The sequence below is a fragment of the Dipteris shenzhenensis genome, chromosome 17, assembly GCF_047967505.1.
Source record: "Dipteris shenzhenensis isolate YYH24624 ecotype China chromosome 17, Dip_SZ_1.0, whole genome shotgun sequence".
Taxonomy (NCBI): Eukaryota; Viridiplantae; Streptophyta; class Polypodiopsida; order Gleicheniales; family Dipteridaceae; genus Dipteris; species Dipteris shenzhenensis.
In genome coordinates, this window is record NC_141612.1 from 34,169,945 (window position 1) to 34,184,476 (window position 14,532).

Below are 14,532 nucleotides of genomic sequence, written 5' to 3' on the forward strand. Positions count from 1 at the left end.
GTTTAAAGCTTGCTGAAAAGCCTCAAACTTAGGTCGAGGTAGAGCCTTCGTAAAAAGATCTGCCAAGTTGTCTTCAGTGGGAACATAAGACAACTCAATATCACTTGCTTGGTAATCGCTCTCTGACATAGTGATAGTAAACCTCAATGTGCTTTGTGCGAGCATGGAAAACTGGATTCCGTGCAACAGCCAAAGCACCTTGACTATCAATGAAGATGACGGTAGGAGCAGTCTGATATGCACAAAGATCTGCAAGTAGCTTCCGAAGCCAAACACACTCCACTGTAGCTGTAAAAGCTACTATGTACTCAGCTTCACATATAGAAGTAGCAACTATACTCTGCTTCTTATTGAACCAAGAAACACATGAAGTACCAAGCATAAAACATGAAGTATCAGCCCCATAAAGAAGGCCTAAATGGTGAGTGTCTTTAAGATATCTGAAAACACACTTCATGGCATTCCAATGGTGCATAGATGGGCTGTGCATATATCTGCTCAACTATGAGACAGCATACTGTAGATCAGGTCTTATATGGCATAGGTAAATCAAACAACCAACTGCCTCCTGATAGAGAGTGACATCACATGTACCGCTGCCATCCTCAGAAGAGAAGTGAAAACCAGTCTCTAATGGTGTGGATACTGGCTTGCAATCCTCAAACTGAAAACGCTGCAAAAGCTGTCCAATGTACTTGGATTGTGACATCAAAAAGCCCCCCTCACTGCTGCAAATCAATTTTAAAATCTGCAATTTGCTGAGCATGTGTCCTAGTCATAAGCATGTCATCCACATAAAGGACTAAAATCAGCAAATCTGTCCCACGCTTGCGGATGTAAAGAGTAGCCTCTGTAGGGTTGTTCTGAAAGCCATGTGTGAGCAAATGAGTATGAATTCTCGAATACCAAGCCCGAGGTGCCTGCTTCAATCCATAGAGGGCCTTTTTCAAGCGGCATACCTTGCTTTCAGAACCTTCAACCTCAGAGCCAGGAGGTCGGGAAACATAGACCTCAAACTGCAAATGCCCATGAAGGAAAGCTGTCTTAATATCAAGTTGATGTATTTGCCAATGAAAATGGGCAGCAAAGGCAATAACAATGCGAATGGTAGTGATCTTGGAAGTGGGAGCAAAGTCTCCTCAAAGTCAATGCCATGTTGCTGAGCATAGCCCTTAGCAACAAGACGGGCTTTGTAACAGTCCACTAAACCATCAGCTTTCCGTTTGATTTTGTAAACCCACTTAGTGCCAATGGCATTCTTGCCATGAGGCAAATCACACAACTCCTAAGTGTTATTTTGATGGATAGAATCCAATTCAACTTGCATGGCCTTCATCCAACAATCATTCTGAAAGGCATCTTGATGACATAATGGCTCTTCATTGCATGCTGTCGCAACCAAAGCATAAGCAACAACACTAGCATGCTCTTTCCGGACAAGTGCTCTCTTATGGGCTGGTAGAGGTGTGTCGTGTTCGCTGTCTTTTAATGTGTTAAGGAGCCAACGGGGTACCTTTTTAGGCTCCTGAATTTTTGCTCTTTCCTGGCCAAGAATCCTGTGCAAATGATCCCGATCAATGATAGGCACATCAGGCTGAATTTCTGGCTGCACATGTGGCTGCAAATGACCAACAGATGGAGGAGGTACAACCTCAGATGGAACATCATTCCAAGCATCGGATGGAAACAAAGGCATCAAGCTGTCAAATATGTCAGGGGCATCAACAATGGGCTGTTTTTGACAGTCCAGCAAAGACATAGTGGAAGATTCATCAAACACAACATCCCGACTGACAAAACACTTGCCCATGCGGGGCTGATATAGCTTATAGCCCTTGCTCTCTGAACTATACCAAAGAAAAATGCACTTAATAGCTTAATCATCCAACTTAGTGCGTTTCTGTGAAGGCACATGAGCATAAGCTAGGCATCCAAAAGTCCTCATGTGGGAAATGCGAGGCTTACGACCCGTCCAAGCCTCATAAGGTGTGATAGTCTGCAATGCCTTTGTAGGACATCTATTCAAGATGTAATTTGCACACATGACCGCATCCAACCACAACGTATTAGGCAAATGTTTGCCTTTCAACATGCATCTGGCCATTTCCATCATTGATCTATTCTTTCGCTTAGGCACGGGATTCTGTTGAGGAGTATAAGGCACCATGCATCGATGATTGATGCCACGGAAAGCCAAAAAAACAGCAAGCTTCTTCGACATGTATTCACCTCCCTTGTCTGTATTAAGGTGAGCAATGTGTAGCCCACTCTCATTCTCAGCCAAGGCAATAAAGTGCTTGAAGCATGAAGAAACTTCAGATCTGGATTTCAATGCGAAAATCCAAGTGTACTTGGTGTAATCATCAATAAAAGTGACAAAATAGTAGAACCCCCCAAGAGCTGCAACCCTCATGGGTCCACAAACATCACTATGAACCAGATAAAGCTTGCGTGAAGCACCAACTCTCCCATCCTTGGGAAATGCAGCACGGTGCATTTTACCAAGCAAGCATGGTTCACAAACATGTTGGGTAGGCATATGCATTTTGGGAAGATCTACAACCATATCTTCCTTATAACTTCACTAGGGCTCCAAAATTGAGGTGTCAAAACCTCTCATGCCACAAATGAGTATTTGCCATGGTAGGATCAAGAGCAAAGGCATGTGCATCGGCAAGTGCAACATCATCATCCAAACATATGTCATAAGCATCAAGTCTATAAAGACCTCTAGGCAATGTGCCAGTCAAATCCATGGTAAAGGCATGCGTAGCATCATACGCTGCACACCTCACACCATAAAAAAGAACCTGAAAGCCACATGTATGGCTGAAATAGAAATGAGGTTCTTACGAATGCCTGGAACATAAAGCACATGCTTTAGAGTAACAATACCACCAGAGACAGAAGTAAGCAACTTGCCTAATACCTTTCACGGTATATGATGCATTATTGGCACATGTGACACTGCCCCCCTGAGATGTAAGCTTCAATGAGCTGAATAACTTCCTGCAGGAAGTGATGTGCTTGCTAGCACTACTATCAAAGAACCAGGCATCACGAACATCGGAAATTGCCATACAAGCATCATGAACATTAGGATTATACTGACATGTAACCAAGAAAGCCCAATGCTGGTCTTGTGCGAAATTAGCGGACTCATGTCGATCTTCTACACTAGAAGAACCAGATACTGCAAGACCATACTCTTTCTTTTTCTTTTCAGATGCTATGCGCTTCCTGCATTGAGAAATATCATGCCCAGGTTTCCTGCAATAATTACATCTCTTCTTCTTTTTGTTATCCCCTGAAGAAGAGGCACAATGTGAATGATCAGCATGGGAATGAGAGGGTTTTCCAGCTGAAACCTTGCCTTTACCTTTGTGTTTGTGATGGGCTGCAAATGCTTGATCACTAGCCATAGAAGCATTGCGATTCGCACGACTTTGCTCCTCCTAAAGAAGAAGAGCAACGAGCTGGTCAAATGAGAAATGATTGGCATCACTCCCTGCAACCAACCTCAATGTAGTAGCAAAGCCTTGATATGAATCAGGCAATCCATCAAGGGTATTAGAAACAAGCTGAGAATCAGGCATAATCTCATCAATGTTGGCCAACTGCTCTTTCAAATCCTTCACATTAGTGAGATAGGCATCCATGTTACCACCCTCATCAAGCTTCAAATCTTTCAACTGCTTGCGGAGATAGGCAACCCTCGCCTCATTCCACATCTGATACAAAGATGCAAGTTGGTCCCATGCTTGCTTAGCTGTCTTGTAAGACCGAATATGAGGGATTATAACCTGTTTCACTGAAAGAGCAATCAAGGCATGTGCTTTGGCGTCACAACCATCCCACTGAATTTGCTCGTGTGAAGGAGGCAAAGTAGCTGGAGTAGGAGGTGCAGGTGTCCTAGCTGTAGCATTAGAACCATCACCTGAAGACCCATCACCTGAAGAAGCAGAGGATGTAGGTGTAGCTCCAGAAGTACCAGTGCGTGTAGGCCTGGCCTCAGAATATGCCATATATTCTTGGCAACCAAAACATGTCCCATCATGTATGACCACATGGGATAATTGGTGCCATCAAGCTTGTCATCAGCCCCAATCAGCCCAAACAAATCATCTTTGCCACCAGACATGGTGCTGAAATACAAGACAAATGCACCAATTGGCAAAGCAAATGAGAAAAAAGAATAAGCAAAAGCCTTTGAAATGATGGCACGAGCTTCGAGGTAGATCAAGAAGGTAATAAATGCACCAAACCTGCTTGTACAGGTAGTACCGAAATCCGTACAGGTCGTACCCTCAATAAATGAGCCCGTACAGCATTAAAGACAGATCTGCACGCCCATACAGCCTCCAAAGATGCAGTAAATACTGATGCAGAAATTCGTACAGTTCCATAACTGCTGTAAATGCACTCATTGTGCTCCGTACAGCAATAAAAGCTTCTGTACAGTCCGTATAGGACATACGTGTGGCCGAAATAGGTCTGTACTGACATTAAATGCTCCATACTGCATTAAATGCAGTTCTGGCAGTTCCGTACAGTCCGTACGGCTGTACGGATTCACACGTGTGAAGATAATGCAGCAGGAAAATCCTCCGAATGTGCCTCCCTTCGTGGTAGCTGCTCGAAAATGCAATTTTCTCGTGTTAGAAAGAGGTTTTTCGCGACAGAAGTGCTTAGAGGCTCAAGGGAGAGCCAACATAACAAAACCCTAGGGCTAACTGCCCTAACTGGACTAAGTGTCCTAACTGACCTAGATGGTACATAAACTAACTGTACCAATAGTCCTAACTGACTATAAAGGCACATGCCAAGGTATAATTGGCATCTATGGATAGCCCATGAGATGGCCTACAAAACTCCTGCAGTGGAATGTTCCCAAGAACACCAAACATTGAAGATCACACTATGGATGATGAGTGCACACAATTGTTCTCAAACAAGATAGTTCATATCTACAACCAATCGCTGTTGCTAGATGAGTACCCAAAATGGGGCAACTCTGCTCCTACTCTGCTGAGAACTCTTCCTCCTGCGATGTGCCTGATCTGGATCTGGTTGCTGGGAGGTGCTTCAGGGGTCAATGGCCCCTTTATAGAAAGTAGGTTCTGGTCTGCACCCCCAACCCCTGCCACTTTTAGGCCATCTGGGGTTTTGATCAGGGTGTATCAGCAAGCTGAGCTGGTCAACAGCTCCCTGCCCTGGCCAACCCTACATTTTTGGCCCACCGACATGTTTCTCTACTGGCTGACCAGTGAAGGGCCTATAAATGGTCCCTTCAGCCTCAAGCCCTTTGTTGAGCCCGAGGCCTGGCCACCTAGTCCACGTGGCTGTGCCGTTCTTGCTGCCCACATGCTAGGCGTAGCCTGCTCGTATGGCAGCCAGACGTGCTGCCTAGATGGCAGCCCATGATACTGCCCACATGGCGGCCTTCTTCTCTCTCAAATCCGCCCATGTAGCACCTATCTCTTGTGTCCACATGGCAGCCCCACAAGCCTTAGTTGGCTGCAGGTATCTCTCCTCGTCCTTCTCTTATGCGTGGCTCACATTTGGGAAGTTGGTCGTTATTCTCCAGCACATGGCTACAGCAAACATTACAGATATATGAGTTGGCTAGAGTATGAGACTCTAAAGACTCTTGTGGTTTAGAGGCTAAGAGTATTTAGAAGAAGTTTTCAACATCTGGGTAAACCCTAGAATCCCTTATATGTATATGTATCAGGAGCCTATTAGATTTAGAGAATATTTACATCTCTTCTATGTGACAAGCGCATTTGCCCGTCTTCCTTGCTTCAGGTCCATGGCTTTTGTCTAAGCTAGTTTGGAGTGAGCTCCTTTAATATCCAAATGGTCGTGACCTTTAATTTGTGAGTTTGTCGAGTTTTTACATTTGCTGCCTTGTTTTTATAATAGATTCAAGCATGCGACCCCTTCTAATAGTCGTCACATATATCAGCATAATCCCATAAGATGTTTGGAATCTTTTCTATGAGGTTCTTGAACTTATCTTCTATGATGCATTCTTATCATACCATTTCCACTTGGTAGTGCCCCATTTCTTAGAAACATAGCATTGTTGGGACTTGCTTTATATTCTTTGTTGTCCACTTTTACTATGACCTATAACTTCTTGCTTGCCAAAGTCGAAGCTTGAGTTCTTTAATCTCTTGCTGTAACTTAAAGATTTGCTCTTGCGATCCTAAAGTGCTTGTGTGCTTGTCATATTGCCTTTGGTATGTCTTCTCAAACAAGACTGGTAGAGGGGCTGAAGTGATGGCTGAGTATGAATATTTGTGTAGGAAGTCGAGGCAGCAATGTATCTTTGGTTTAGAATTCTCCATTGTCTTTGTGTTTGCCCCTCCGGAGTACCCCTTCTTTGCTAACTAATGGCTGAGCTCAGATCAACTCTAGGTCAAAGAAGGGAAAGGGTGTGCCTCTCTGCATGCCCGCTTCCCTGTCTCCTTGTGGGTGCTACCTCGATCTGAGTGGCGATCCTGAGCTGAGCGATGATGATCTATATTGATGGAGTGGTGGCGACCTGAACTGCATTTGAGTGATGATGACCTGTATGGCTTGGAGCAATGGTGAGCTGTACCGCTGGAGGAACGGTGACATGTACAGGCTGGAGCGAGAATTGTATGGTTGTCCAGGTGGGACAGAGACTGTATGGCGGCTGTATAGGCTGGAGCGGTGGTGGGCCGTATGCGCAATCAACGGGTGCAATATAGGGGAACATGCATTAATTATTTTCCATGCACCTTGAGCAAGATGGGGCTCTTGAGATCCAAGGCGAGGGCCTTTATATAGGAGCTAGAGCCACATTTGGCCCTCGATTTTTCTTTGACACCAGAGAAACTCCGCAGCCGCTCGTGGTCTTGGGCTTTCCGATTGTGGAGCCGGCGTAGTGCAGCTCGCACATTTTTTGCGGTCAAGAACATAGATGTGGTGCGCTTGGGTAGAGAAGACATATCAGGTGGTGTCTGGATCAGGACATCGTAGAGCAAAGTCGCGTACGTGTGCCAGATGCTCAGATCTTTGATGGGGATGGGCGACTTACCCTCAGAGAGATGCCTCATGCAATAGTGGGATCCCTCCTCGAAAAGGTTTGATCACCTCATCCATTCTATGTGAGATAAAAATCCGTCTCTTGCGGCGTGATATCTTCCGCTGTGCCTCAAGCGTTGAAAGGTGTCCCTAAGAGCTCTCATTTATGAGCTGAGATCTAATCTCTCGGCACTCATCATCAAACCATGGGTTCTAGGTCATCTTCCCAGTGGGGGGGCGTGCTGCAAATCGACGTGGTGGGAAGGATCTAGCGTTTGCATGCCGTACCACTGATATCATAGAGTTTGAGCTGCAAATCGACGTGGTGGGAAGGATGTAGCGTTTGCATGCCGAACCATAGATATCAAAGTGTTGAGGCATGGGTGAGGTCTGCATTGTCTCCAAGGGGGTTTGTAGCTCACGAGATAAGTGGCTCATGTAAACCGCATCAAGGGGATGGTCACAATGTATTTGGACACAAGTGGGGGGCTAGAGGGGTCCTATACTATGGCTAGCATGGTGGTCGAGATGCTGAATGCCAGATAGGAACGGCCAGCACCAACGACTGGGGGAGGGACATGAACATCATGTATATGTGACACAAAGGTTGGGGAACGCATCAGGTAGTCCACTGTACTCCTTCTCCCTCCATGTGGAAAATAGGTGAGCCCTCTAGATAACAACCATCTATGAAGACCTTTATATATGATCAAGTTATGCACTGCTTCCATCTCTAGTAGGTGTCGGTCATATTCTGTGACTTGTGGTATAGCCCAAGTGCTCTGCGGAAAGTGCTCCTTTGTCTCGACCGCCCCCATTGTGCACAACCTGCAAGTCCGCTGCTCTCTGGGTATGCGTGCAACTCTCCCTGTCTCGACCCTCAGCTGATGGGACGAGACCTACATCTGTCCACTGGCAATCCTCAGTGCCCCTGGGTCTTGGTGGGGAACTCCTGGTCCCCCCCCCCCCCAAGTGGTCATAGTAGAGCTTGGTCTTGGTGGGGAACTCCTGGTCGCCCCCCCAAGTGCAAGATGTGTGAAGCTGGAGGAGATCTAACCGTATGATGCGGTTAATCTCATCTCGTGGGATCGACTCGGGCGGTGCATCCATGCTATACTGAAACGGGGGAAGCCGATCCATATGAATCCCGTGACTGGTGAACCATGAGGTGATGCGTGCAAACCATGCTGTACCTGCCCCACTGTCGGATAGTCGTATGGAGGACTCTAGTGCCAGTCTCGGAAGTCTCTCACAAGGTAGGTCCCAAACTCTGTGGAGGAAAGTCAATGTCTGAAAGATGGCATCAACTTGGAGAGGGGTCATGGCAAACTCTGCCTATACTATCGGATGGGGGACCGAGGGCTTACTCTATCCCGGAGCCCATAATCACCTGAATCTCTTCCACTCTGCTGCTGAAATATCACCCCCCCAAAACGGCGCCGCATACATGGCGGTCGGCCTCACTAGAGTGTCGAAAAGCCAACACTTCGTCGGTGGATCCTGGAAGTGCGCCTGGAAGCACTGTCGCTCTAGTCGGGGCAAGGCACCATGCCCTCGTGTGAGTCGTGCTCTGGATACGTGGGTCATCGTGAAAACTGGCCTTGTGAAAACTGCACCCAAGTATGTGTAGGACTGCACAATCTCCACTGGCTAACTCTGGCATGTAAAGCTACGTCGGTGAAGCACTGTGTAGGAGGTGTTGAATATCATGACCTTGGTCTTCCCAAGGTTAACCATCAGGTCTCTCTCTTTGCAGAACACCTCTAGGGCATCTAGATGTCTCTGTAGTCCCTCTACCGAAGATGACAGGGGACTATGTCATCCGCATATAGTAGAATCTATATCATCAAGTCCGCTAGTGGTGCTCCCTCGCCTCCTAGGCGGTCTATAAAAGATGTAATCTCATCAATGTAGAGCTCGAAGAGAGTCGGTGAGAGAGGGCACCCTTGCTTTACTCCGATCGTTCTCTCAATTCAGTTTGATAGGCCTCCTGGGGCACGAACTCTCCCTCTAACGGACTCGTATAGGGTCACCACTCCCCAGAAAAGAACCTCTGGAATCTGCATGATCATGTGGGATTGCGGGACAGTGTCGAAGGCCTTCCGAAAGTCTACAAAACAAACGTAGACTTTATGGCGTCTGGACCTCGCTGCCTCAATGATAGCCCTCAAGGTGAAGATGTGGTCTAGAGTGGAGTGTTGTCTCTGGAAGCCTGCCTGCCCTAAGCACGCTGTCCATGTGCCTCTGTATGGCTGCTGATCTCCCTCTCCAGTATCGATCCATAGATCTTGGCCAGCGTGTGGCCAATCATGAGAGTGCGATAGTTCCCAGTATCCATGGGGTCGCCTGCCTTGTGTATCGGTACTATGGTGGTGGTACTCCATGAGGGTGGGAAGCCGTGACATAGGCGTGGTTGAACATCTGTGCTAGTACCGGAGCCAAGACCTCCTGTCCATGATCAAAGTGCTCAGATCGTGGTCCCTCATGGTCCTATGCTCTCCAGTTATGAAGCTGGTTGAGTGCAGCCCGCACATTTTGTGCAGTGAACAAGTGGCAAGTGGTGGGCCGGCGCATAGTGGACATATCAGGTGGTGCCTGCATTGGGATAGCATAAGGAGAGCATGCATAAGTGTGCCAAACACCTGGGTCTATGATGGGTATAGGTGGCTTCCCCTCCAATAGAAGCCCCCATCCAATGGTGGGATCCCCCCCTCGAAATGAACTGATCACCTCGTCCATTCTATGGATGAGGAAGGCCCGCCGCTTACGACGTGTCAGTTGCCGTGAAATCCGTTGTGCCTCAGGTGATGTCAAGTGGCCAAGGGCTCGCTCGCGTAGAGAGAGAGAGAGAGAGAGAGAGAGAGAGAGTTCTTGGCTAAATGATATTGGACTTGACCTTAATTTGCCATGGCCCATCGGGTTGACCTTAATTTTTTGCCATCGGTTAGATCTTGGTTCCTCTCCCTGAGAGAGAAGCTCGGCGTAGCATGTTCAAGGGTTTACTGAAGCCTAAAAATGGCATCAAGCTGCCATACGACTGGATGGTAGAAGCCACTGAAGGGTATTCTGGTTCTGATATTCGCATTGTGTGCAAAGAGGCGGCTATGAGACCTTTACGAAGACTTATGGCCATGCTGGAGGAAATCCGTTGTGCCTCAGGTGATGTCAAGTGGCCAAGGGCTCGCTCGCGTGGAGAGAGAGAGAGAGAGAGAGAGAGAGAGAGAGAGTTCTTGGCTAAATGATATTGGACTTGACCTTAATTTGCCATCGGGTTGACCTTAATTTTTTGCCATCGGTTAGATCTTGGTTCCTCTCCCTGAGAGAGAAGCTCGGCGTAGCATGTTCGAGGGTTTACTGAAGCCTAAAAATGGCATCAAGCTGCCATACGACTGGATGGTAGAAGCCACTGAAGGGTATTCTGGTTCTGATATTCGCATTGTGTGCAAAGAGGCGGCTATGAGACCTTTACGAAGACTTATGGCCATGCTGGAGGAAAATGGAAGTGCACCAACAGAAGGTCCAAAAATCTCGCTTTTCTGGAGCATGAAGTTTTATGCACTAAATAAATATCAAATTGCATGTATTTACAGAATCAGTTATTGTCTTTGCAGATCTGCCTGAGATTGGTCCAGTTACTGAGGATGATATACAGGTGGCTCTAAAAACAACAAGGCCCTCTGCTCATCTCTCAGCTCACCGATACCAGACATTTCATGATGAATACGGCAGTCAAGCTCTTTTCTGACAATAATTACAAAGTATAAATATATTTATATATGCAAAGCAATAAAAGTCTGGAACCAGAGCAACATTTGTTCACAAGCATTCATCGTTAATATTTTCCTCTTGCTGCTTATTTTGTTGGGGGGAGAGGGGAGGGGGGATTATGTGTTGAGGGGGGCGGTATGTATATACATCTCCTGTGTATATACCCCTCTTCTAGGTGTTTTGGGGGTGGTATGTATGTACACCTCTATCCAGCGGTTGATACACCAAATTGTATTCCTGGCTTCAGTTTTTTAAGAAGCCAGCATGATCCAATATGAGTTTTTTGAAACTGGGTATGAATGTGCAATACATATACCTCTTATAGGCAGGAGTTGACATTGATCACTAGCAGTTTTCAGATTGAAAGTAAACTTATTTTTAGTGGACGAATGTGGAGATGTTCCTGGATTTGTCAGATATGTATACTTGCTCTGGTAGTTTTTTAATTTATGGCTCATTTTTCACATCTTCATTTTTCACAAGGATTTATCATTTGCATATGCTGCTCTTTGCCAAAAGCATGACACCCACCAACTTATCCAGATGAATCTCTTGAAAAGAGTAAAGATGGTAATTGCAGAGGTGTGCAAGATTTGCATCTTATGGTGGCCTTGGCAGCTCTTTCCAGTGGTCCTATCAAGGTCTGTGCCACGTGCAACTCGATCACAGACAAAAACGTAAGAAATTTAGACCATTCTGGTCTGAATGATGTTTCGCTTTCAATGTATATTGTTAGATGTTGTGTTTAAATTATGTATGCCGGATGCGAGTTTTGTGATATCATTAAGGGCAGGAACCAAATTCAGTGAAATCTACAACTCTATCAAATAATGGTTGAGACACTAGACAAGGTTTTGCCATTTCTTGAAGATGGCACTAATGCTTGCATGCCGATCTAGGCTAAGAACTGTGCGCTGTATACAAAAGAAGAGTTTGGCACTTTTTCAAGTCTGCCAAGGTTGACTATTTAATCTGAAGCGTTGGAGTGGAGATCAAACAATGGGAACAAAGGTATAGTTTTTGCTACTGGATTTCGAGCTCCCATGTTGAAGCAATTGAAGAAAGCATTGCTTTCTACATGGGGGAGCTGAAACCTCATGATGTTGAACAATAAATTTGAAAAAGATGAAGAAAACAAGTTGAGACACAATCTATTGGTTTGAAGGTGATCTCACGAGTGATGGACTGTTGCTTTTTGGTTTTGAGCTTTCTTAGCACAAGGAAAGAACAATAATCCCACCATTTGATGCATGACTAACCTAGATGAGGCCATAAAATTACAAGCCTTTGTTGTTTGAATACGTTATGTTACTCCATGTTTGTGATTAGAGCTTGATGTAGGCAAATGGGTTGAAATTTGTTCTAGGTTGGAGCATGAACAACTTCAATGACAGACCATGAGATATTAGGCCCTTGAGGAGAGGGAGACCTGAATAAAACTTGAAAAGCTGTTGATGTGAAGAACTCGTTACTTTGCTAGAGCAGCAACATGAACTTGGCAAAGATTTGTGCACATGCAACTCTTGCCTAGCCTATCTTTGTAGCAATCACCTTGTGCAACAAAGATACCATGAACAATCTCAACAAAGAGTATGATCACTTGGAGTCTGCTATTTAAAAAGGGATTGCAATGTTGGGGGCAACTTTGGCATAGGGATCAGTTGAGATGGAAAACATGGTTGGAAGTAAGGAGGGAATTCAGCCTCTCCAATTAAGTTGTAGATTTGGTCACGGGAAGGATGTTATGAGTCTAAGAGAAATGATCCTAAGAGAATTGGTACGTATATTGGTCAAACCTAAAGGAGGAACCTGTGAATGTCATGCTATCATATCTTATGTACCCATAGTAGTTGGAATGGTTGGTCATGACAAGGGATTATAATCCAAACCCACATGGACTTTTGGAAGGATTCCATATGCATACTTCTCAATGAGTTCCAAGAACCATCTAAAAAAAAAACATCATGTTATGTGCGCGATTCAAGTGTAGGAGCGACCAGGTTAGAATTGTATGAGGGAATATACTTAATAATTGGTTCACAATTAACTGGAATTGTAAGAGGGAAAGTCCTTAATAATTGGTTCACGATTAACTGGAGCTCATTTAGAGGAGTTTTAACCAGCACCCAAAGGTTCTTGCACGGACCTACAAAGATTTGAAGGGGCTTAAGCTTGAATTATGCCGGCCAAACTAGTTTGCCAACATCAATGACAAACGAGGCCAGTTTATGCAAAGCTTGTGAAAGCCAAGCTTACTAAGTCAGTAGTGATTGGGTATCACCAATCGTGATACCAGTCGCTTATAGTGATTGGGTATCAACAATTGTGATAGCTGCTAAAAAGAATAAAAAGATTCATATTTGTGTAGATTGTAGACACTTTAAAAACAAAACAAAGGACTATTTTTCCTTGCGATTTAATGACCAAGTCCTCGATAAAGTTATTGAGCGGGAGGTTTACCATTTTATGGATGGGTTCAATGGATATAATCATGTATTAATCAATCCTAAAGATCAGCCTAAAAGCACTTTCACCACTGAGTGGGGAACATTTGCTTATAAGGTAATGCCCTTTGGGTTATGTAGTGCCCCAGCTACTTTCCAATGCATAATGATAGTAGCCATTCAAGATTTTTCCAGGTAGAATTTTGCATCATTGGAAATATTATGGAAATTCCTGACAAGCTAAAACAAGTGTTCAAGCAAATCTTAATTTTGACATCTCCTTGGATTTGGAGAAATGTGTCTTTGGTCTTGAGGAAGGTGTCCTTTTAGGTCATGTGGTTTCCAAAGACGAAATTGAGGTTAGATCTAAAAGATCAGTGAGTTTCCACATCCCCTAAATCCTAAATATTTATGTTGATTTTTAGGTCATGTGAATTATTACCAGTGGTTCAGTGCATGCTTTGGATTTATGCTTTGACTTTGAATACACTACTCTGGAAGGATAACCCTTCTATTTGGAGAGAGGCATGTCCATTCAGGTATACTCTAATCCCCTACCAATCCAATCCCATAAGTGGTGTAGGTACGCCAAACTTAACCGACGCACCCACAACAAACTTTTGATCTTCTCAACTTTAAATTGTTTGAAGTGCCCATATTAATACCTCCGAATCAAACTAAAGACTTCCACATTTATGTGGATGCATTAATGATAGCGATAGAAGGGGTCCTATGTCAAACTAGTGATGATAAGTTGGATAATCCTATGTACTACTCGAGTAGACATTTAAGTGATGCAGACAAAATTTATATCATCATAGAGAGGGAATGCCTCTCTATGATGTTTTCAATGGAAAAGTTTCACCATTATATATTGGGGAATAAATCCATATTCTAGGTGAATCATGAAGCTTTAAAGCACATATTCAATAAGCCTGAATTGTCTGAACGAGTATTTCAATGGATGCTTGGTTTTTATGAGGATCAAGAGGACTCGAGGACGAGTTACCAGATTCACTAATTTTTTAACTGTAAGTGGAAACTCCTTAGTATGTTGACATTGTTAATTTTTTAGTACAACTCAAACCCACTAAAAAAAAAGCATGAAAAGAAAACACATTTTTTAAAATCACGACCCTATACCTCTTTTAGTGGATACTTGTATAAGTTCTTCCCTAGAGAAATCGACAATGCATAAGGGAAGATGAAGTTGCTATTATTTTGAAATCATTCACGAGAAGCCATGTGGAGGACATTTTGTGGA

The 14,532-nt window shown here is 44.6% G+C and overlaps 1 protein-coding gene across 1 annotated transcript in view; it reads left to right on the forward strand.

Annotated features, from left to right (window-relative positions):
* CCP1 (P-loop containing nucleoside triphosphate hydrolases superfamily protein) overlaps window positions 1–10,914 on the forward strand; it is a 50,496-nt gene extending 39,582 nt beyond the window's left edge. The window contains exons 10-11 of the mRNA XM_087388392.1: window positions 10,357–10,573; window positions 10,668–10,914. Of these exons, the coding sequence (XP_087244518.1) occupies window positions 10,357–10,573; window positions 10,668–10,801 (351 nt within the window). The 3' untranslated portion in view covers window positions 10,802–10,914. The remainder of the gene's footprint in view (window positions 1–10,356; window positions 10,574–10,667) is intronic.
* The last annotated feature ends 3,618 nt before the right edge of the window (window positions 10,915–14,532 follow it).